The sequence below is a fragment of the Perna viridis genome, chromosome 8 (assembly GCF_037379345.1).
Source record: "Perna viridis isolate PV_CMFRI_1.1 ecotype Kerala chromosome 8, ASM3737934v1, whole genome shotgun sequence".
Lineage (NCBI taxonomy): Eukaryota > Metazoa > Mollusca > Bivalvia > Mytilida > Mytilidae > Perna > Perna viridis.
Window position 1 is genome coordinate 7493867 of NC_142452.1, and position 24408 is coordinate 7518274.

General features: G+C 32.2%; 2 protein-coding genes and 1 long non-coding RNA gene across 9 annotated transcripts in view; 2 read left to right on the forward strand and 1 right to left on the reverse strand.

Annotated features, from left to right (window-relative positions):
- Positions 1-18963, reverse strand: part of LOC148609149 (uncharacterized) — a 79011-nt gene extending 60048 nt beyond the window's left edge. For 5 of the 6 annotated variants that reach the window (XM_088542929.1, XM_088542927.1, XM_088542924.1 and 2 more), the window contains exons 1-11: positions 18608-18963; positions 15001-15084; positions 10084-10240; positions 9127-9201; positions 7197-7418; positions 6672-6747; positions 5265-5372; positions 2763-3006; positions 2024-2307; positions 1749-1778; positions 174-223 (exon numbers count right to left, since the gene is read on the reverse strand). In XM_088542929.1, coding sequence (XP_088399055.1) covers positions 174-223; positions 1749-1778; positions 2024-2307; positions 2763-3006; positions 5265-5372; positions 6672-6747; positions 7197-7418; positions 9127-9201; positions 10084-10240; positions 15001-15084; positions 18608-18762 — 1485 coding nt within the window. In that variant the 5' untranslated portion in view covers positions 18763-18963. The remainder of the gene's footprint in view (positions 1-173; positions 224-1748; positions 1779-2023; positions 2308-2762; positions 3007-5264; positions 5373-6671; positions 6748-7196; positions 7419-9126; positions 9202-10083; positions 10241-15000; positions 15085-18607) is intronic. The other variant, XM_088542928.1, reaches the window with a different exon arrangement.
- Positions 8582-13174, forward strand: LOC148609150 (uncharacterized). 2 transcript variants are annotated; one of them, XR_015914819.1, is made up of 2 exons: positions 8582-8666; positions 12125-13174. It is a non-coding gene; the product is annotated as an uncharacterized LOC148609150 (long non-coding RNA). The 2 variants fall into 2 exon arrangements; XR_015914820.1 differs by lacking the exon at positions 8582-8666 and adding an exon at positions 9761-9799.
- Positions 18964-19012: 49 nt separating the features above from the next.
- Positions 19013-23940, forward strand: LOC148609151 (lysoplasmalogenase TMEM86A-like). The gene is made up of 2 exons (XM_088542931.1): positions 19013-19115; positions 20681-23940. Exons 1-2 carry the CDS (start codon positions 19095-19097, stop codon positions 21404-21406), a joined length of 747 nt encoding a protein of 248 aa, XP_088399057.1. The 5' UTR covers positions 19013-19094; the 3' UTR covers positions 21407-23940.
- The last annotated feature ends 468 nt before the right edge of the window (positions 23941-24408 follow it).

Consider the following 24408-nt stretch of genomic DNA (forward strand, 5'->3'; position numbering starts at 1 on the left):
AGTGAATTATACACCAAAGTAGTATATATTTTGTTCCAGAGAAAAAACTTTTCCAAGTCCAGCCCCAAAACCCCAACCCCCAATGATCTATACTATGTAAAGCTATATCTTTTTAGCTGGACTGAGGTTAGATCCTCCCATCCCTCAATGATCAACACTATGTTGAGGTATACCTTTTTAGTTGCTGGACTGAGGTTAGATCCATTCTTCATCACTAGATATCCTTAAATATGGCAATAAAAAGATAAGTTACCTACATATATAAAAAAAAATCTGAAAGAAAGCATGTCTGTAAAACAGTTATAATGGAAAACTAAAAACTAAAAAACTTTAAGTACATTTTCATAAAAAAAAATAATAAAACATAAGTGATTATGGGCTATTGTACCAAGAATAAAGATAACAAGAAAAAATTCCCAACTGCTGATGTTTTTTTTTGGTCAATTTACAATTTAAATGATACCGCATATAAAGACAATGCAAAAATTCCAAGCAGAATAAAACTTACTCATTTGTGAATTAAAATAATTTGTCATAAATTTAATTCATGTAAGAACAAAGTGTATTGGAACATATTAATATTCAGTGCTGCTGGTATTTACATATCTTAACAGAATGGTATAATTTTGCAAACTTTCACAATTTAACAAGATTCACAAAGAATATTAATAAGATGGCTGTAAATAATGACCTACATTTGCTAAATGTGGGCCTACGTTATAAGTCCTAAGAACAAAAACAAGAGCCTAAACCAAACCTACTGTGTTAGCTTTTGATGGACTGTAAACATTATTAATTATTGTGCGAAAAACTGGAAACCCCCTTTTTTAATGAATAATAATTTCAATAACTCAAGATTAAAAAACTTGAATTTTTTAAACCGTTAACGAGAGCTTATCACTATACATTTTCTAAAAGTTTAATTGAATTTGTGCAAGCATTTTTTGAGTGACCGTGTGAAAATTTGTGAAACAGACTGACAAGGGTAAAACAATATGCCCCCCCCCCCCACAACTTTCAATTTCGGAAGAATAAACAGAAATGTCAAAGAACAGAAACAAATTATACATTTATTTCTCATCTTTCTAATTTAACACCAAACACCCTCAACAGAAACCAGATAGGCTGTGTTGTTCTCATTGTATATTTAAACATCAGATATTAATTGATGATTTTATCAATATATCAAAAACAAAGGCTAAGCAGGGAATAATACTATATCATTCCCTCAACTGGTAACTATAGCTTTTAATTAAGTTCCTTAGTTTTAGATATTACAATTACTGTATTTTATATTTTATTGAAAAATCAAACCTGTTTCTCTACTGGATATCACACATTTAAGGGATGTTATGTTACTTACCATTCGAACATGATGTACATAGCTACGTATACAAATGTTAGCCTTATAATTCTACATATATAATTGCCTTAGACTTAAAATACATCCAAATACCAGTTTTTGGTCATTTCTTCCAAGATATAATCTCAATATTGCTATTTGAAAAAGGTTTAAGTTAAAATTATTTTTATGAGGTCAAAAAGTTGTTTTATTTGTTATTTACCTTAACCAAAATCAAGACAAAACTGAATGGAACAAAACATGGACAGATAGTTTTAAAAATTTACTTTAGTTTAAAATAGTACTGATGTGGAAGTAATCAGAGGGTGAGGAAACAACAGGAAGAGATGACCATATTGTTTATATTTTGCAGATATATATAAAGCAAAGATTGCTGTTTAATCACCTATGTCATGAATGTTGGCATATAGATCCTCTGAAAGTTGTTTTTATAGTCAATTACAATAATGTTTAACAGAACCCATGAAACATTTTTTTTTACAAAAGATGAATAACATATTTAAAATAGAAATATTGACTTATATGATAAGAAAAATCAAACAAAATATGATATCATAACCAACACTAAATTCACTACAGTCCAGCACTTTTCAGATATTTAAGAGACATTTAACATAATTCTATAAAAATTAAAACTAATTTCATTTCACAAAATTTTACCATGTAAAGGTTCTGTAGATCCTCCATGACAAGGTGAAGGACTATCTAGTATCTCCTGGCTTTTAGCTCGAACTGGAGGCATATCTTCTACAACCATATCAGAACTTGATGATGTACTTTTTGGTGGGAGGAGGGGTATGTCATCAGTCTTTGGTGGGAGCGGTGGGATTGAATCAGTTTCTTTCTTTGGTAAACCTGGTGGAAATTCTCTATTTGGACTCTTTGGTGAATAGACAGACTTCCTAGGTGCAGGTTCGGGTGGTGATTGAGGAGCCTTCTCTACCCTAAATATGCATCCAATAAAAATACCTTGTATATCAGATAATTATGAAATAAAGGTTTAGTTGGCACTTTTTCTCTCTATTATGTACTGTAAACTGAAATAGTAGCTGATCTTCATAACTATCAAACAAAAATTATGATCATGCAAAGGAATATTTACAAGATTTTATGATTGAATAACAAAAATACAAATAAAATTAACCATAAATCAATATGCTACTTTGTGAAGATGTCAATAGTGAATTTCTAGTTTACAAGCAAAGAAAAATGTCATCAAAAAAAATTTAAGCCATTCTTTTGCATAAGAAATCTACATAAGGTCATAACTACTTCTTTCATGTAATATATACAATTATGTCATACATTTCTTTTTCTTAATTCAAAGTATTCAATTGTATTGATATCTTTTTGTTGTTTGATTTTATTTTACGACAAAAACATTGTGCATAAACTTTACCTATTTTTTATTTTACTTTTATCAGGTTTTGTGTATAATGCAGATTTTCTCTCTTCTTCCTGACCAGAGTCACCTACGGAAGGTCTTGGTTTTGGTTTCGGTTTAGATGGACTGCTTGCCTCATCAGAGTTATCTCCCTTGGCATCTTTACCCTCATTATCAACAGATGGAGCAGGTGGTGGGGCACTTTCCCGTACATTGAAGGATGTGTCATACACGTTGTCTTCTGACACCATACTATGATCTGTAAAATACATATGTCTGGTTTCACTTATGTGAATTCTGATCTTATTAATGAATAAATATGTTATTATATGTTCCAAAGTGTATCATTTTTTTTTTATTTCTAGTAATAAATTAAGTTGTTTAACTCTACTTTGTGCAACTATAAAGACAAACAACAAAAACTGTGAGTAAGTTAACTTGTTGATACCCACCAGAAAGAAAAAATACGAGAAACCCCATAAGTGATTTAAAGCATTCAGATGGAAAAACAAAATAAAAGGTGCACAATGGCATAAATTAATAAAATCCTACAAGTTAATGAACTGTTATTCCTTTTTATAGCTGATCAATGAACAAAAAGTGGATAGTTTGTTGAGAATATTGAGGGTATCCACTTTATCAGTTTTCGAAACATAATCATATGCTATGTTAAAACTGGTTAAGGGGGCTTCATGTGGTTGAGCAAAACATGAAAAGTTTAAGGATAATGGATGCCAAGTGATGGCATAAAGTGATTTAAATATGAACCAAAAGTTCATAAACCACTGAGACTTACTTTATACTTATAAAATCAACATTATACATTTGTTATAAGGGATGATTTTATGATAGGTATTAACAGTATCTATAACATCATATATACACTACTGTGGTCAATTCGGTAACATTTGACTAATAAATCTCATCTTCTTAGGCCAATTCAATGAAGACATATATTATACATTGAATGCAGAGTAATTGACTTTTCACTTAATAGACTTAAACTACATACAACAAGAATGGGTATGGTGCATATGTTAAAGAGACAACAACCATACATGAATGAAAATGTCAACTCAAGACCAACCATTCATCTTCAATGAATGACGAGGAAATCTTAACACCACATCATTATACACAGCCAAAGAGTTGCTCCATTGTACTCAAGTAACATAAAAATAAACTACAGGTGAAAACAAAACAAGTTATACAGAGGCCAGAAATTCCTGACTTGGGACAGGAGCAAAAAATGTGGCGAGGTTAAAGAACTTTGGCGTGATCACAACCCTCACCCTTTAAAATCTGGTCACTGTGAATTTAAACACACCTAATAAACTGTTATCACAGAGATATGTCTCGCCTGTTCAATATTGTCAATATAATGGTGCTTGTTAAATATTATTTTTTGTGTTGCTTTTATATTTTGCATAAAAATATGAAATCACAAAAGTATCATTTTTGTGTTACCATTACAAAATGGCTAGGCGACAGATGGATGAACACTCAACTAAAATTTTATGGAGGCCATCAGAAAATACCTCGCCACTTTGTGAGGCAAGGTATAAAAACTGGTCACATAATTACAACATGTTTGATGACTAAATGTATATAATATTATGAAATAGGAAAGGACTGAGGAATTGGAATATCTAACTTAATTTAATTTAAAGATGTGAAATATTTCAAGTGGAAAATTATTTTTAAAATAACATCATTATGAATGGCAAAAAAAATTTTTTTGCAGCTAGGGATTAATTTCGTTTTATTACATCACACTGAGAAAGTAAGGCTTTAAGTAAAGATGGAATTTCAAATAAAATGTCTACATGAACTATAAGAAACCTTAATGTTAAACTTTAACATTTAATTAAGTCAACAGACCATGACTGCGAGGGTATATATGTAAAATTGGCATGAATTTGTGATGCAATGATGGTAATGCATCTGTACACCAAATATCATTGACCTAGCATAAGGGTTCATGTTTAAATGAACTTGTCAGAAAACTCAGCATAAAGTTTGTGGATGCTGCCACCGCTGGAAAAGCAAAACGTAAGTCTCGCCTTTCATGATTTTCATCGCAGGCAAGACAAAAATCAGTTCAGAAAGATCAGAGTCCCTTGTTACAATGGAAATAAAGAAACTGAATAAAAATTACATAAATGTAAAAACTAAGGACTACTAGCAGTTAAGTGACATGCCAGCTCCAGACCAGTTTAAACCTACAAAAAGCTATGTCCCCTCACATTTACAAAAAAAGTTGTTCAAATATTTTTCTGAAGACATAAGTACAAAAACATATATCTGGTGTGCTCTTCTTCTTGCATTACTTCAAATTAAATTGAAATTAAAAATTTTGGCAAGATCTATCTTTGGATGTTTGATTTTGTCACATCTATCACAGGTGTCAAATAAATCCAAAATACAGGCCTGCTGAACAAACATATGTTTTTGCTGCTGCTCTGATTACAAAACAAATAAGATTTTATACCAGTTTCATGATATGGTTACTCTAACCTCTGATAAACTTAGCTATCTCAGCATATTTAGGTTGTGACTGGTCATTCTTTAGTATTATCTCCAGTGCTTTTCTACCACGGCTATCTAATGCATGGATGTCGATACCTGAAAAAATCAAACATCAATATTCAAGTCCTTCAATGATTTCCAATACGACTTAGCCTATAAGGAGTAATGCTATTTGTACTTGACTACTGCCTTTGCTGATGATGCTATTCAGATTGATGTCTCCACATATGGGATTATGCAAGATTTCCTAGAACATCTGCTCTACAATTTGTTAAGTATCCAAACAATCAATACCGAATTCCATATATCATTTCCAACAAAACAAATCTGTACAATTTATCTTTCAGACCATTAACACATGTAGGATGTCTCTGACACCCTGTCCGTGCCATACCTTTCCAAAAATGTTTACCTAAATAGGTAACTAGTTGATATATAAACTGAAAATACACCATAACAAAAACATAAGAGGCTAGCATCAGAGACATCATCTTTTTCTATGGTTTTACATGAAGGAAGCCTAATACTTATAGATATGGATCAATACCCAAAAATGCTCTGTTCAGTGATGTCTAGTTTATGGTAAACACATGTGTCCATTGAAACTTGAAATGAAAAATGTAACAGACCTTGAAAAAAATGTAATGGAATGAAAAGATTGTTATTCAATGTACATTAATTGGACAAGTCATATTAAACAAAAACTAGAAAAACTGTAAGCAATGCTCACTAACTTGATACCATTGGATTACATGCACCTTTTGACCTCCATTTTGATTTGAATCAAAATCTAAAACAGAGGTACATAATGGGAACATGTAATAAAGATTCTGTGAGTTTGAATAAATTCAATTCAGAAGTGTAGGAGGAGAAACAGATGAGAGATGGATCCCCAATGTCCCCATATTTATAATTGAAAAGTCAATGTTACAAATGCATGTGAAACCTCGAAGTTGATTCAGATTAAAATCTAAAACAGGTGGTTCACAATGAGAACATGTAATAAAGATTTTGTAAAAGTTTTTGGTAAATTTCCCATGTCCTCAAATTCATAAATGACAAAGTTCATGTTATGCTATATTTAACACCTAAATTATTTCATTTCAAAATCTAAAAAAGGAGAAGCACAATGGAAACATGGAATTAAGATTCAGTGAAAGTTTCATTAAATTCCATTAAGACGGGCCCCTCCTTCCATTACGTAAAAGAAGGACGGACGGAAGGAAAGGCACCCATATCACTATACATCCTCCCTTTGCAAGTTGGAGGGGAGTTAATTTTAGAGTATGGTAATAATATAAACAAAAACATAATTTCTGAACCAATTCATGAGTGCTCTACTGAATTTTGATGAAACAAAGTTAGAATATTGACATGTTTGATAGCTACTAATACCTTTCTCTACAAGAAGTTTGACAACATCTGTCTTGCAATACATGGCAGCAGTGTGTAGAGCAGTTCCAGCTACAGTCTAAAATCATAGAACCACATAATAACTATCATTTTATGGAAATAACTTTCTATTGAGGTGTTACTTAACAAAATTAAACTCAGAGTTTCTGTAAATTGAAGAGGAGGGAAAAGATATTTTCAACTTGTCTTGTGAATTGAACATGTCTGTTATTTTGGATTTGACAAATTAACAAAATGGGGCATAATATTTCATGCGTATACAAAGATTCAATAATTAAGTGCTCATCCTGATAAAACTATGTGCACTGAGTGTGTCAACTTAACTGGTAGGTTTGAATCAAACACTTAAGATAATCTCACAGCATTGCACATACATGCATTATATATAATATTTACAATGTCTACTATCCAAATACTAATAAATGGTTAGTCTGATAAATGCAATACTCAAATTCAACCTTAATTTTAAGACGAGAAATGAATGAATGATATTCAATTAATACAAACTTTTGTGTTAATGTCAAATCCTGCATCCAGTAGAATACTTATGATCTGTACGTGTCCACAGGCTGCAGCAAGATGTAAAGGTGAATGTGATGTCACTGTGTGCCTAACTAGGTCAGGTTGCTTAGTAACCAGCAATTGGACCACCTCATGTCGGCCATACTGTGCTGCTAGGTCAAGGGCAGATTCATCTTTTAAATTGCGAATTTTGGAGTCTGCATGGTTCTAAAAACAGAAATTGAGATAACAAAGATTCATGAGAGATTATTCTTCCTTATATTAATTTAATGCTGAAATACAATGCATATTTTCTATATATATATTTATATATACGTCTCAGAATGTGACGACTCTTTTCGTTACACAGTTCCATCAATTCAAATTGATACTGGGAAGACAATGTAAGCAAAGAAGGGTCTGAAAAAAATGTTAGAACTGTCCAATTTGCGAAGCAAATTTTTGGTCATTCAATACGCAGGACTTGAACCCATACCGCTGTGACAAATAATGATGCAATACTATTAAACAAGATATCGGTGAGCCACGGCTCACTAGTGATACTCCTGCTTTCAATCACAATATCAGTAACATGAACAAAGTCCTCGGTAAACAAGAAATTATTGTTGAATTTTTCGGAAAATGAATTCCACCATATGGCATAACTACAGAAAGAACCTTAAAATATCAAGCCACTGTGATCAATAGTTACTGAGAAAAATGCATCGAAAATTTAAACTCTCAAAAAAAAGTCCTCAGTAAACTGGAAATTGTTGCCCAATTTTTCCTAAAATCATAACCACCATATGGCATACCTACAGAAATGATGTGTTAAAATTTCAAACCACTGAGATGAGTAGTTGCTGAGAAAACTGTAACGGAAAAAAGTGTTACGGTAACAGGGACAAGAGTAAAAGAGTATACCCCCTATCCTTCAGAGCAGGGGTATACTAAATATAGAAGTCTAAGAAGATTTGTAAAACAGTATCAATGAAAAGACGTTTCAAGGTAATTGACAAATATTACGACCAAGATATGGCCTTCTTCAGTGTCAAATAACAAGTGAGTGTAGGATCCTAGGGATTAGTAATTATCAGTTTTTTTCAAAAGAATCGTAATAAAATTCTAGCAACCAAAATATTTTTCTAATCTATAGAAACCAATTCTGTAACACTATCATAGCACTAGATACAGACATGAAAGACAATCTGTAGCAATATTCTTGGTAATAGCTGTTTTTCCACCATGTTTTAGGGTCAACGACCTTACTATTAAGTTTTTAAAAGATATGCACATGTTTTTAAAAAAAAAAAATCATAATTGACTCTTTTATTAAAATACATTGATTTTTATCTTAAATGTTGACACATAATGAAAAGTATGTCCACAAAAGCAAATGTCAATATGTTCCATTGATTAATGTTGATAATATTGATAATGAAAACTCTACTTCACAACATTTACAAAAAATTACAGGTAAGGAAAAATTTATACAACATAAGGTTAAGTATATCAATAGTCCTGTTATATCAGTCTTACTTATTTTCCTTAATTTTGTTACAATCAAATACTGATACGGTTCCCACTGTACATGTACAATCATAATACCAATATGGTCTTGACTGTACACATAATTTCAAATATCTACTTGGACCCATCTGTACATGTAAAGCCAAAATATCAATATGATCTCCAATATACATGTACATTCAAAATATCAATATGGTCTTGAGTGTACACATAATGCTAAAATATCTACATGGTTTGATCTGTACATGTAATGCCAAAATATCAATATGATCTCCAATGTACATTTTCATTCAAAATACCCCTTTGCTATGGACTGTACACATAGTCAAAATAAATGTCTGGTCTAGGCTGTATAAGATTAGTCATGATATCTATATGGTCTGGAACACCTGTATTAAATGAATACCTTCAACAGAAGATCAACTACAACATTATATCCATACTGAGCAGCCATATGAAGTGCTGTGTCTCCTGAACTGTTCTGTAAAATAAAAGATAATACAATGTAACATTCCCGTTTCATGTTATCATGTGACCAGTAACAACATACTAATTGTGCTACAAAGTCTTTATAACATTCTTAAATCATGCTATTTTCTGTATCCAAAACTACAGCAATGATGGAACATTAACTGATACCCCACCAAGTACCGGGTAATGATGAAAAAAAAGGGATGGTAAAATGCTCAAATTGACCAAACTCAAAAACTATATTTTGGATTTTGCTGAAAATTACACCTAACATGTATTTCATATTACTAAACAACTGTGCAGAGTGACTGGGTATAAAAACTACAGTAGAAATCATTTTTTTTCCTTCTCAAAAAGGCACTTGAAAATTCAAAAGGCACCATATTTGTAATTAACAATACATATATTTGTAATATCAATAATTATTTACTGCGTTCTCATCAATGAAACATTCTGCATCATTAATTAGTCAACAAGTTTATCATTCTTTTAAGGACAACAAACTTTAAGTGTTATTAATCAACATGTATCTCTTATCAATGTAAAGATAACCAATATCAATGCCTTATCAAATAAATACAGGATTGTTTGGTATCAATGACGTACATGTAAATCAACATGTATCACCATCTTCTATTTACATATCCTCTGGTTAAGATCAGACAAACAGAAGTACAATAAACAAAGCATTACGATTGCACATTGATCTCATTAACTATACTTTCTCCATGGACTTCTCAAATTTCAAAAATATAAACACTTAAGCAATTAAAAGACAAAACTGACTGATTTGTTTAAACATAATGTTTCATAGTTAAGTATTATGTGGACCTCCTATATGTTAATTCTTTTCCCAATCAGAGTTATATCATACATATAAAAATCGCCATACCTGAATGTCAACTGTATTACTGGAAGACCCAAACAACAGAAATAACTGAGAGATTTCTGTAAATCCCTTCCATGCTGCCAGATGTAATGGTGTACATCCACTATTGTCTTTGGCATTTAATGTTACATCTAAATTCAGCAAGAATTCCACAGCTGCCCTGAAAATATGACAATTCCACTATAACTACTAATTTATCTTAGTTACAAGTATTAAAGATCAGCATTTAAACAAATCGGTCTGGTGGTGATTCAAGCATGTTATAACCCCTTCAAACTCACTTGTATTTCTCCTTCAGAAATTGTTAAAGACTTTATCAGGAGTTGCACTTTTGAGACAAAAAATTATAGAGATTGTGTATGCAGGTGGCACTTAGCAGGAGTAACCAGGTTTTTTTTTCAGTGATTTAAGTAGGAGATAACGTTATGGTTTTCTGAAAAATACAGAATGAGATCTTTATACAGAAAGGGCTTGACATGTAATTACTTAAAAAATACAGTGTATAATGACCAAAAAAAATGTTTGCTTGGTGGTTTTTTCTACACCATGAATCAAATCTACTACAGGCAGTGTCTAAATTTTAAATCGATTGTTACTATATATAATTAACAACAGATTTGTGTTCTTCCTGACGCCTGAATTTCATTTTTTTTTTCCTGAATGTGTCTCACTACTCAAACTAGAACTGCAGTCATTTAAAAGTTGTGAGTAAAGCTCAATTCGTGATACTCTCCGCTTCCCTCCCAAGAAACCAAATCGAATTTTAAGCATTCAGGTGGAAAAAGAAAACAGGAGATGCACAACAGTGTTACAAATTTACATTTTCACCAATTTTGTTGTTTTATGCAGATTTCCGTAAAACTAAAATTTGATATAGTCGTGAAAACATTATTTTTTAAAAAATCATCATCCAATTTACAATGCATATCACATTTTTGTCATTAACTTTAAAGTTATTTTTTTCAAGGGACTAACTATGACCCTTATTGTACATAGTCCTTTCTACCACTGAAACTTGAAATAAAATTTAACAGGCCAAGCAGCTACCTTCATAGGATTGTGTGCATGGTAGGGAATAATGTCCTTCTCCTCAAAATTCAAATTACATGTACATGTATTCATAAAACTTTTTATCTTTAGTGCAGGAAGTACATAAACCATATTATTGTTTTCAATACAGTATAGAAAACCCTACAAAATAGAGTGTAATAACCTAAACAAGGAAGAGCAGTATTTTATATCTACAGAAATTCTTAATATGATGGTAACTTGTGTTATTAATGATAAAACATATCAGATGCGGACTTAAATGGAAATACATGAAATCTTAATTTTTCACTTATTCTACCCCCAAAAATATTCTTGTCTTCTTTCGCTCCATCTTTAATTCTATATATGACTCTAAACCTAAATTCATGGTTCTTCCCCTACATATAGTCAAATGTACATGTAGTAGATAAAGGACTACAACAAATGAAAATTTGTACTATGGTTGACATTTAATGGTATTAAGCTCATAATAATACCTTCATACATTTCTACCCTGTTAATTTATTATAAATATGTTGTTAGTTATATAGAAATCTGTGTTTAGACACACATGAAAAATGATGATAATGAAAAACTCACACGTAAAGATTCCCAATTAATTACATTAGGTGTCATAATTTTGTCAGATAAAAACTTTTACAGAGATAAAACATCTCAAATTTGGTCATGCATCTACTTAAGGCAACGGTTATGCTAAAACCAATAATAACAAAAAGTTTCATATACTGGTAGATCGAAGTTCAAGTTGTTTTCGTAAAACTGCTTGATATCAACGGCTTTTAGGAAGTACATACTCAGTGTACATACTTAACCTAATTAGAACACAGAAATACACTGATTTCTCAGTATATCATGAACAGAATCATAGAATGTACACAACAATATACTGATCTTGATACATGTATGGTTATATCAATATCCATATTTAATTAATGTCAAGTCTTTTCTAGCTTGGAAGTTAATGTAATACATGTACATTGTACCTCCATTTTAGGGGCTTTCAATCAAATTACAAATGCTTCAGATGGTGCAGCATGACACTACTGCAGATATTAAGACCTGAACAGCAGAGACAAGTTTGGACACAACATTCAAGTCTGGGATGGGGATTAATCCAGCATTAGATTTTCACCTGAATGAAAGTGGACAGATATATTTGCCATTAGATGATTACCTATCATAGTAACAAGGATGTTGACATTCATACATAGTACTTTCTTACCATAGTAACAAGGAGTATATTGGATGTTGACACTTCATACATAGTACTTTCTTAGCATAGCAACAAGGAGTATATTGGATGTTGACATTTCATACATAGTACTTTCTTACCATAGTAACAAGGAGTATATTGGATGTTGACACTTCATACATAGTATTTTCTTACCATAGTAACAAGGAGTATATTGGATGTTGACACTTCATACATAGTACTTTCTTACAAATTTACTTATATTAATGTAAGTCTATCCTGACTTTCTTTCAAAATGCTTGTGATACAATTTTATTGAGATCTACACCTTTTTCCTTTAGTAACAGTATTTAAGCTGGAAAAATGAAAATTATGTGTTTAGTTTTGATCCCTGTTAAAGTCTTAGTACCTAAACCATTAGAATCATAATATTTGATTTCATGGAATGTTGTGATATAATTTCATGGCATGAAACATTGAGATATAATTTTATGGTATGGAACATTGTGATATAATTTTATGGTATGGAACACTGAGATATAATTTCATGGTATGGAACATTGAGATATAATTTTATGGTATGGAACATTGTGATATAATTTTATGGTATGGAACACTGTGATATAATTTAAAAGAGAACAAATATATATATATAGGACTACACAAATAGTTGTCCCGAAAGCAGAATAATGATTGCTCTTATTCTTATGTTATCATGTCATTATAAATTGAAACAATCTTCAATACAATGATACCTTTGCAATAAAATCTGCTAATAAGAAACTTTCAATTACAAATGTACATGTATGTACTGAACATTTGTTCCTATGAAATTTCTATTATTTGTGGACCCAACCTTTTTTCTGGTCCACAATGTATTGAAGTTTAACATTCCTAACATATACTAGTAGTACTTTTACTGGAAATAACCAAAACAGCCAGATAAGCTTCACGTCAACTGAAATGTCAGTACCCTTTTACAGTAGATAACATACATGTGCATACTGATATGACAATTAATCTAATCAAAGACAAAGTTTCTATGTCACTCCCCTAAAGTTTGTTCAACATCCCATGGAAGGCCATGTCAAGTGTCTTATAATAAAGATATTACAGCTTCATGTAATAACCAACCAATCTAACTACCAATGGAAATTGAAATTTAATAAGATTGATATCACAATATAACATGATTTTTATACAAATTTCGCACAAAATGCATCAGACAATTACATTTCCCAAAAGATTATTATGACTTAAAAAGTAAGCCAACGAAGATTAAATGAACTTGAAACAGAAATGTATCATGTGGCTGACAATATCTAATTTGTCTGGTCTAATTTTGTACACATTCATGATCTATATTGTCTGGTAATAGATGGTTTTACAGAAAACTGAGGTTAATTAACTATCAACAAATCTCTGCCATGAAGAATTGATTCCTCAAAACTCTACATCTGAGAGTTTTTATCCCTACATTTTGTATTTGTAAAACAAGGTATTGTTTGAATTTGGAATTATTTTGGAATTAAGGAAATGACTAAAAATAAATCTGTAATCCTAATCCTTACTAAGGGGGTAAGTCATGCCGGCAATGGGTAACGGGTAGGGTTAGTAGAAGAACATAAGTCAAGGAAACTTACTAACCCCCCTCAGTCATGACGGCAAGTTTTATACATGTAGATAATCTTTTTCACTTATTTTTTTCAGTCCAAAATAATTCCAAATTCAAATACTACCTTGCATGTAATGATTTTTAACCACTAATCAATTCCTATTCACCAGATATACAGCTTATACAAGGTACATGTAGAACAACTTTAAATCTATTCAAACTGTCAGTAACATCAGTGTTATAGTTAACATCCTATTACATGTACATGTATTTAGGATCCTATTCCAACAATACCAGTACTTATTCCTTTAAAGATTATATTTTCTTTTTAATTGGTTAGTTTGTTTCTGGTTTTTTTTATGAACATTTTTTACTTTTTATTTTCATTCACCATAAATCTGAACAATTTAATTTTATTTAAACCTAATGGTAAAAAAAGAAATTTTTTTCTTAGGTCACATTAATATCGAACAGGTCATTTTGTTTTTGTCAGTTTGATGTTGCTCTTGTTGTAATAAGCACTTATGAGTTTGCTTCATAGGTCCAATTCATTCATAAATGAAAGCATTTATACACAATGAAGTAACAGTACAATATGCTTTAGACAGTTGCTTGGTTTACCAAGGTTTAAATTCACAGATATGATGGGACTTTTAAACAGTGTCTGGTTTCTAGACAATTTGTTTGTATTATTCAGTTTTGAACTGGTTTCAATGTATTCTAATATAATAGTTACTTCAGCGTACTTATCAAAGTTTCTTTTCCCAAAAATACATTTTTTTTTGTTTTGACTGTGATATATGTGTATGTCACAATCTGTATGTGAGTTGGTTGACGTTTTCTTTTTCTATATATTATTAGGTTGATTTTCATCTTTCATGAATAGTTCACTTCATTCATTTTGGGGCCTTTGACAGACTGCTTTATGGTATGGGTTTTGCCCATCATTGAAGACCGTGTTGTGACCTGTAGAAGTTTTATAGTTCATTGCTTGGCTTTTGGTAGATGACTATCTCATTGGCAATCATACCACATCTCCTATCATATATATATAAAAGCTTACTTGTGTCCATTTAGTGTAGCTAAGTGAAGTGGAGTGTAGCCTTCTCTGTCCACACAGTTTATGTTAATAGAACCTTTCAGAAAACTGAAATAAAAATCAAATTACTACATAAGATTTTCATCTTTCTGTGTCATAGAACATAAGTACTATATTTGTATCATGGCTCTTCAAAACAAATATCTTTACTATCATTTTAGACTTAAAATTTTATTTACAAATATATACTTTCTCTACTTTTTGGTCAGTTATCATTCTAATCCATTTGCCTTTTCTTGGCTTTTTTTTAATGGTAAAATGTACATGTAAACTTTTTTTTGTAAAGTATTTGTTTTGGTTTCTGGTTGTGATGTACATGTACATTGTACATTTATGTGCAGTTTAAAAAAAAACTTCGCCAACGCCTTCTTTAAATTATTGCTTACAATGATTGCAATATAAATAGTAAATCTGAAGTTATCTAAACTATATGTATCAAACACTATAACCATATTTTGTTATATGTATAACCCATGTAAATTACCAACAAAATACATGTATACATGTGTAATATTGTGTGTGTTTCTGTAATAATTGAACCAATTTCTGCAAGTAATGGACAGATAAATAAATGGTCCCAAGTATCAACTAGATACAAAGTGACAATGATATATGAAATGCTTCACACCATTCAAACTCAACACAGCTTTGATTTTTTATCACAATTAGATAATTGACAGAGTAAAAAACTGACCAGAACCAAAGTGGTCACTTTGTGGCCCTTACTCCTAATTGGGTCCAGTCAAAACCTGCAAAATCAATCCCAAACTTTCTGTGGGGTTATGGCACCTTGTGATACAATTTCAAAGTGATCCATTCTCTTTTACTCAAGTTACCTTCAAGAAACCAGAACCAAAGTGCTAATAACACTGGCAGTTTTTTATTCTTGTGAAAACTGTAGCATGAACAATATTTCAAAGATTATATGATGCTGGTTATAAAAGAGGTATCAAATAATATAAGAGGCATTACATTTGGACTTTATTTTTGTGTAGTGTTCAGAAATAGCAGGAAAGATTCAGTGATGGACCACTGACATAAGGTACATTGTATTTTGATCCTAACAGATCAAAAACCCCCAAAAAGGTCTTGTTTCTGGCCCTTTTGTGGTCCTTAATATTACATGTACTTGGATTAAGTCACAAAACCAAAAATTAATACCAGTCTTCCTTTAGTGGTATGGCACCTTGAAGTAGAATTGATATGAGATCCATTCACATTTACTCATGTTATTATTCGGACATAAGGAAAATGCTTGTTTAAAGCCAATTTTTGGGTAGCTAATTCCTTAAAGTTCAACTTATACTCCAAAATAAATAACAGTCTTCCTTTGATGGTATTGCACCTTGTCATACAATATCAAAGAGATTCATTAATTAAAAGTCAGGTTAATGGCTGGACATCAGGAAAATACAAGTTTCTACCCCCTTTTTAGCCCACAATTTAAGAAAAGTTTAAGTCCTTATCCCCAAAATCAATACAAGTCTTACCATTGTGGTAGAATACCATAGACATTCCTATGCTTTTTGTTAGAATTACATTGTTTACTTCAATGAAATGCCTATTTAAGCCTATTGTGGCACCTAATTCTAGAATGGTTGGGGCCATAACCCCAAAGTCAATACCAACCTTCCTTTTGTGGTTTGGAACATTGTTATAAAATTTTATAAAGATCAACCAACTAATACTCAAATTAAATGTATGGCATCAAAAACCAAGTGTCTACAGACAATGACACAGACGACAGCAAAGACAGCACCATAATGGCGCCAATATATGACCACAAATTTTTGCAGCTGTATAAAAAGTAACCAATAATTAAATAAATAATAATGAAAAAAATGCTTAGCAGCATGCAGTTTGATATAACCACAAAGGTTGAACCCAGTTGGGCATGTATGGACATACATGTACCATTAAAGCTAGATACAGCTCATGATCTTGATTGCAATTAAATATTTCACATAGGAAAAAAATTTGATCAGATTCAAAGTGGTCACTTTTTGGCACCTTGTTCGTAAACATTTCAAGTCAAAACTCACAAAAGCAATCACCACAATCCTTTTGTGGTATGGCACCTTGTACTGGTTGTAGTAAAGTTAATGTCCAAATATCAGGAACAGTCTTGTTTTCGGCTTCTAATTCCTAAACAGTTCAAGTCACAACTCTCAAAATCTTTCCCATACTTCATTTTGTGATATGACACCTTATGCTACAAATTCAATGAGATCCATTCACATTTACCTGCTATTGTTCAGACTATATGAACTCTGGGTGTCAAAAGAATAAACTAGCAGCAGTGCTAAGCTTGTCGTAAAAGGCGACTAAAAGTGCTCAAAACCCTGGCCTGAGGGTTAGGGCACACCGCCCACAGAGCAACTGTGTTGTGTACCCCAGGTATGTTACATGCTGGGGCCGTCAGGCTTAAATACAGAAAACCTGAGCACAAACCATAGTGGTGCAAAGTGTTGGGAAAGACGCCACATTCCTTGCATGTTAAAGAACCCTTCTATTTTATTCTTTCAGAGTAGGAACTATTGGGCTCCGCCAAAGGAGGCTAAATTGCCCATCCCTACCCATCTCTCCCTTTTTCCAGTGACAATCAAAATTTGCTGACCCTATCATCCTTGTGTCCCATTACATTTTTCATTTCATCATCATTTCATGTTCAATTTATCATCCATTTCATGATTGCTGCTCAGGTGTTAAACCCCACCAATCAATCAATCAGACTACATGAAAATGCTTGTTTCTGGCATTTTTCAGCCCTCAATTCCTAATAGATTCAAGTCCCACCCTATAATCATTCCAAGTCTTCCTTTTATGGTATGACACCCTGTCGTATAATTCCATGCTCCAAGTTTTTAGTTGAGCCCGAGTTGCTCATTTGCTTTTGTTACTTTGTATGTATGATTTTAGTTACTTTATTTCTTTCTTGTGTATGTCTGTTTTCAATTTCTGGTCTTTGTCCCTGGATTTCGTTCTTTTGATTACTCTTTCACAGAGATCTTTACACTTACATTATAGTTATTGTTTGATATATCCATGGGCTACAATGATGACAACAGCATAACACAAAACTGCAAATTATTAACGGTCCTTTAATAAGTTAAAATATCATAAAGATTAAGGCATTAAATAATACATGGACACCAACAGCTGCAACTGGATTCAATCCAAAAGAAACATTAGACTATCAGTGTATGATACAGGAGTTTTCTAGAAAGTGGGGATTGAAATTAAGAAACATTAACCAAGCGTTATAGTGAAAATATTTTAATCAAACTGTTATTATTTGATCAATACACCAAAAGCTAATTTATTTGAAAAACAATTAACCAACTCGGCAACTGAACTGGTGAATGATCAGATGAAAATTCAGAGAATGTTTTTGATCACATAACACATGGTCCAAACAGATAGGGAAGCAAAATACGACTAACAACTTTAAGCTAAATGAAAACATCTTAGGGCCATGTATGATTTCAGACTCAGAGATTGAAAGATCTGTAACAGTAAACACAGAGCGTATATATACAGTAATATAGGTATATAGGATCCTGATCATCACCTGGGTATCAACTGGGCTGCAGTACTCTGTCTCCTTTTCGCAGTTAACTTTTCAATGGCTTCAACATTTCCAGTTTTAGCAGCTTCCAGCAAATCTTGATCCTTGTTTGTGATTACACCCTTCAATTTTCCTCCTATGTTGATGGGAAATGACATTTTGCTACATCTTTTTCCTCCACTTCCTGAATGTTACAGCAGCTCCATCTAGTTTCATTTTATTTTGTACATTTTCATTGGCTAGCATGAAAAAAAATAACGAATCACAATGCGTTTGTTTAAGAATATTACGGTCCGCAAGTCCATGACATAATATCAATTTCCATTAGACAGTTCTGATTTCGGTAACCAATCAAAATTGATATAACTGTACATTTTGACGTAAACATTAAATCTATTTTTAGTAATCAAATGTAAACAGGGAGAACGACAAAAACGCCTGGACTTGGTGAAGGACTTACATTTTTCGTTAGATACTGGAAATTTACGGGATGACAAAGCCCTTCGACGTTGTAAGTATTCTTTTCATATCAAAGATTAATATTTCCAACTACACTATTACAAAGTTTATGTATATGTTTCACTTGCTGGGAAAAAATGTATGTACTGTATTTTCACATTTTATACAGGTCATCCCAAAGAGAATAAAAAGAATTTGACGTCAGTGAAAATTAGTAGTGATTTAACTGCTTTGCAGTTCCTTCGATGGAAGAAAAAACATACAAAGGTTGACATTCCCAAATAAGCTATGACCTCTACATGAACGGATTCGGTTGAAATTAGTAAACAAAGGACGTACATTTTGTCCTGTTGATACTTTGCCAAGAAATGACGCAAAAAGACTGTTACTTAATATTTCAACATCTGTCTTACTTGGTTTGATTCAGCTTTCGTTGTAGGAATTCTTTGTTTTATATCAGAATTTAGGTGGGGTACGAATAGATCTATACGATGTTTATAAATTAACATGTGGCATAATTTTTCATAAGCATGTGACATACTTAAAAGTGATCACGTGACATGAAGTGTTTACCCCAAATATGATTACATGTACCACGTTTTTTGCAGTGACATCACCAAATATTCTTTGATAGTTGTTAGAGTTCATGAACCAGCTCAGTTTAAAGAAATGATACAGTAACTACATGCACAGTTATGTATATGCATACACGTATAAGTTCTGGACATCCGACACAATGAAAGTATACGTCTATATTGTATATACATGTACTTACAAGCTGTTTAAAAATAAACAAAATTCCTTCAATGTCAGTGAATAATATGTATGAGGATGACAAATCCACGCTCCATTGGCGTTCGCCACCAGAGTACTGCTGTATACTATATCAAACTTTGTAAAAGAGTAATCAAGAGAACCAAGATTCTAGCGGGAATCGAAAGAATGTCATTCAGGAAATGTATTACATAATGAAAAAATATAATAACGTACATGTATGCTAATGTCCCTTGATTATGGACTTAAATATTCATAAAGGTGAAATCCAGTAGCCATGATAAACAACATTATTAAGGCATATTTATAAAAATCAATATATACATTTGTATAAAGTGCAGATATAAAATTTTGAAAAATCGACTCATATATTTCTGTAACTCAAGCACACATAAGGTCAAACTTTTTTTCAACTACACTCCTAATCTGCAGCCTTTGTACATACAATGTATGTACATGCAGCTGTAAGCGATAATATAAAAGTAGTTGGAAGACACTATCGGTAATTAAGAACCTCCCTAACCGTCTTAAGACGTATTGTTTTTTTTCCTTGGTATTGAAGCATTTAGCATATCCCAAATAGATTGATTTGAAATTCAGGTTTTTTGGGGGGTTTCTTACAACTGATTGGATGCTTCAAACTCGAGTTGAGATTACGATTTCTCTCTCCCCTATGTGTGTGTGTGAATATATAGTGTGTAATTTCAATATAATCAGTGACTGTTATAGTCATGGTCGCAGATTTGTGTGACACGGAAGCTAAAACATGCTTATTTAGGCCTTCTGACCAATTTTAAAACTCACATTATAAACTAACTCTAAATTTCTGTTCTCTTTTTCCAGTTGAAGAGCATCGGGCCAAAATTGGTACCTTTCTTCAAGACGTGTGCCATTTTCTTCGTGTTGTATGGAGATGAGTCGAAGGCATATGGTATCATTTATTGTATTATCAAATGTTTGCCAGTGATTTCATTGATTCTGTTTGTTTTCCTGGATGGAATGAGTCTCTCGGAGTACTACAGATATTCCAGAAGAGTTTTGATTGGCCTTATCTTTTCCTGTGTTGGTGATATATTTCTCGTGTGGAAGGGAACGGGCATGAATTTCGAGATGGGACTTTTGATGTTTGCAGTCGCACACACGGAGTATGCGCGTGCTTTTGGTTGGAGACCATTGAATCCGTACGCTGGTGGGACTTTTGCGGTCCTGGGGTTATTCGTCTATTATTTCCTCAGTACAAACATCGAGGGGATAATGTCTTATCTAGTAGCCCTGTACATAACATTAATCTGCACCATGGCCTGGCGGGCCGTGGCTAGGGTACAATTCTTCGACGATTTGTGGACATGGAGTAAGCTCTGTGGGTGTTTTGGGTCCATTTTCTTCCTAATTTCCGATTTAACGATAGCTGTGGACAAGTTTTGTTTCCCAGTACCTTTTGCTCACCAAATTATTATGTTAACCTACTACGCAGCTCAGGTTGGTATCGCATTATCTGTCGTTGATAGCCAAGTGGACGAACTATTGAAGAAAACCAATCACCAAAACGGACAACTCCATCTAGAGTGAGAAATTGAAACACTTTCGTTTTTCAGGGCGTATATCAAATGTGAGTGTCGACACAGTTTGACCGTGGCTAATGTGTATTTTTGGTTCAAATAATTTATAGCAACCGTAAATGCAAAAACTTGCCAAAATAGCTGCATTAATAATCGATGTTGCACTTTCGTTATTAATCGTTTTAATCATGCACGTTATCAATGTTTTCTTCTCATATACTGGACGATGGATGAAGTGGTGATCGACGACGATCGAGTGACATGTACATGTATAGTTTTAAGGCAAGTGGAAGGATTATAAACTGTTAGACAAGATCGAAATTTGGTGTTAATTGTGCCACCGTGATTGTGTACTTGGATAATTAGCTAAATTGTAGGGTAGTAAACTTGTGCATTTTTAGATCACATTCTGTATAACTATAGGTACTTACTTGCTCTTGGTAGTTAATGTAAAATTACTGTTTTATCAGCTGTCTCAAAATTAGGAAAATTACTTCTTAATGTTACGTAATGTGGTTAACATCAGTTATGTGATGTGTCAGTGGGAGATATGTTGACATCATACCCTTGACAGAATAACATAATGTCTATATGTGGTTCGGTTTTGAAAGGGTTTGCTAACATTGAAAGTTTTTAAAAGCTATAAATCACGTGCCTGCCGTAAGTGTTTTCATGAGTGGAGAGAGTACAATTGATCTTGTTGTTTTAGTTAATTACATGGTTAGTGATTAAACAACAAGATACAAAAGCCAAAAATGCTTTATATTTTTTTTTTAATTTTTATCTATATTTTCGTATCAGTGTTGTGGGACTTAAACAACAACAAAAATGGGGGTGGGGTGGGTGTATCTTGTGCTTCAAATGCAGCTGTTTATTTTTAGTGTCTCTTATGGGGAATCTTAAATGTTTTTTTTCTTTTCTTGGACCTAGAACTATGAACTTAAAGGTTCACGTGACCCTAAAATCAACACATGATGGAATAATGTTATTTCTACAAATATCTGGATCTACAACACGTATTTCACCCTATAATTTACAGATCCACACGGGACTCTTTCATCACTTTTCATCCATGTACACATTGTAGTAGTATATTATGTTTGTCAATGCAATATCAATGCAATTTTTACTGTGATTAATACACAAACTGTACTTAGATATACTCCATTGAGCTTTGTGCATGTGCAACCATGTACAGAACTACTGAAAACTGTGAAAGTACTTTTAAAATGTTAGTTCGAAATTTTTTACATGCATTGATTTTTGTTATTTTTATATTTTTTTTATTTTTTGGTTTTTTTTTTGTTTTTTTTTTTTTTTTGTTTTTTTAAATATAAAAGGAAGTTGATTGTTAAAGAAGCCAGTTTTATTCCCTGATAATTTTGAAATTTAGCAAGCAATTACATGTTCATTATCAGTAAGAATTCTATAACAGAAAACAGACAATTTAAAAAAAAATGAATTATAGTATTGAAATATTTCATCTTTTGTGCTTATGAACTTAAAATTTGGTATGTATTTCTATTAAATCTTTGTAAGGATTCGAATCTTACAAATTCGTAAAAAAAAATGTTTGTAGATTCATAAGTGTTATCATGTACATATGATCATGGTCATCAGTCAGGTAGATATCATATGAATGGTGAAATAATTTTGTACCAACTTGTCCAGAAGTAATGTTTGCTAAACCTTTACTAGAGGAATGATTTGTAGTATCAGCATGGGCATTCATGTATAAAGTCATATGTTTTATTTTTTTGTGTTTTCATTATCAATTTCGTGGTTAATTATAGCTTCATTATTACCAATTTATCGACTTTACTCAGTTTGAAAACTCATTTGGTAAACCAAGAGTGTTTTATTTTAATTTTGTTCTTAAAAGCTTGTAAGCAAATGAATGTGACATTCCGTGTTTTAACCAGCTACCGCGGTATTGTTCCATTTCTGTATATATTTTCCGATATTGTTTTTTTTACGCATCTGCCTTACTAGACGGGACGTATTATGGTATACCGTTGTCCTGTTCGATCTTTCGTCTTTCCCATTGCCCAATAACTAAATTCTTTCATCAAGAATATGTATATAAACTTTGATGAATGGTTTCTTTTTCTTGTTATGAGCCCCCTTTTGATTTTTATAAATTCCGTTTTCGAGTTAAGGGAGGCGATTCCAGTTGTTTACATTAATATTGGTGTATTGTATATTTCTACTGTTGAAAGTCCCTTTAGATTTTGTAAATTTTACGCCTTCTTTGTATTAATGTGGTTATTTCCCTTTAGTCAATCCGTACCCTCCATATCGTGTATTTGGATCGTTGTAAATTGTGTGGCATGCATTTTGAGAGACAGTCTAATTGAATGGTGCTTTTGTTCATAAATATGCATTACAGTGTAAAGACGAACTGAAAGTGGACGGACGTATCATTCGCTGGTGAAGCTCTTTAGTTATTTTTTTTTTTGACAAAATTGTTAACGTTAGGATAGTATTCAGGGCCACATCGACTTCTCATTGTTAATGTTGATCAAATAAATCGTATCATTACCAGTTCTTATCAGTCAATTTTTCAATGCCTCGTGTTTTTATCAATTTAAATCGGAGATCAGAATTGATATCCTATAGATCTGTAAAGCCTGTCAGCATCTGCAATTATCTTACAAAACCGCAAAAAAATATTCCATTGGCATACACCGTGAAGGTTCGAATATAGATGGTTATGTCACCTTTATAGGTATTTAATATATCAAGTTTATTTCTAGTATGTTATTTGCACAAATAAACATAACCAATAAACAATTAATATTCTGATTAATTTAGTTTGAACGAACAACGCTCCAATTAAAAAATAGTTGACCTCAAACCTCTTATCAGTATTCCAGGCAGTTACCCGAATAAACCAGTTGTTCACTATCGATACCAGTATTCAAGTTGCCTACAATATACCTGTAGACGCATGATAAACCATCTGATGTTAAGCTGGGAATGAAAACCATTCGAGATTATAAATAGTCATCA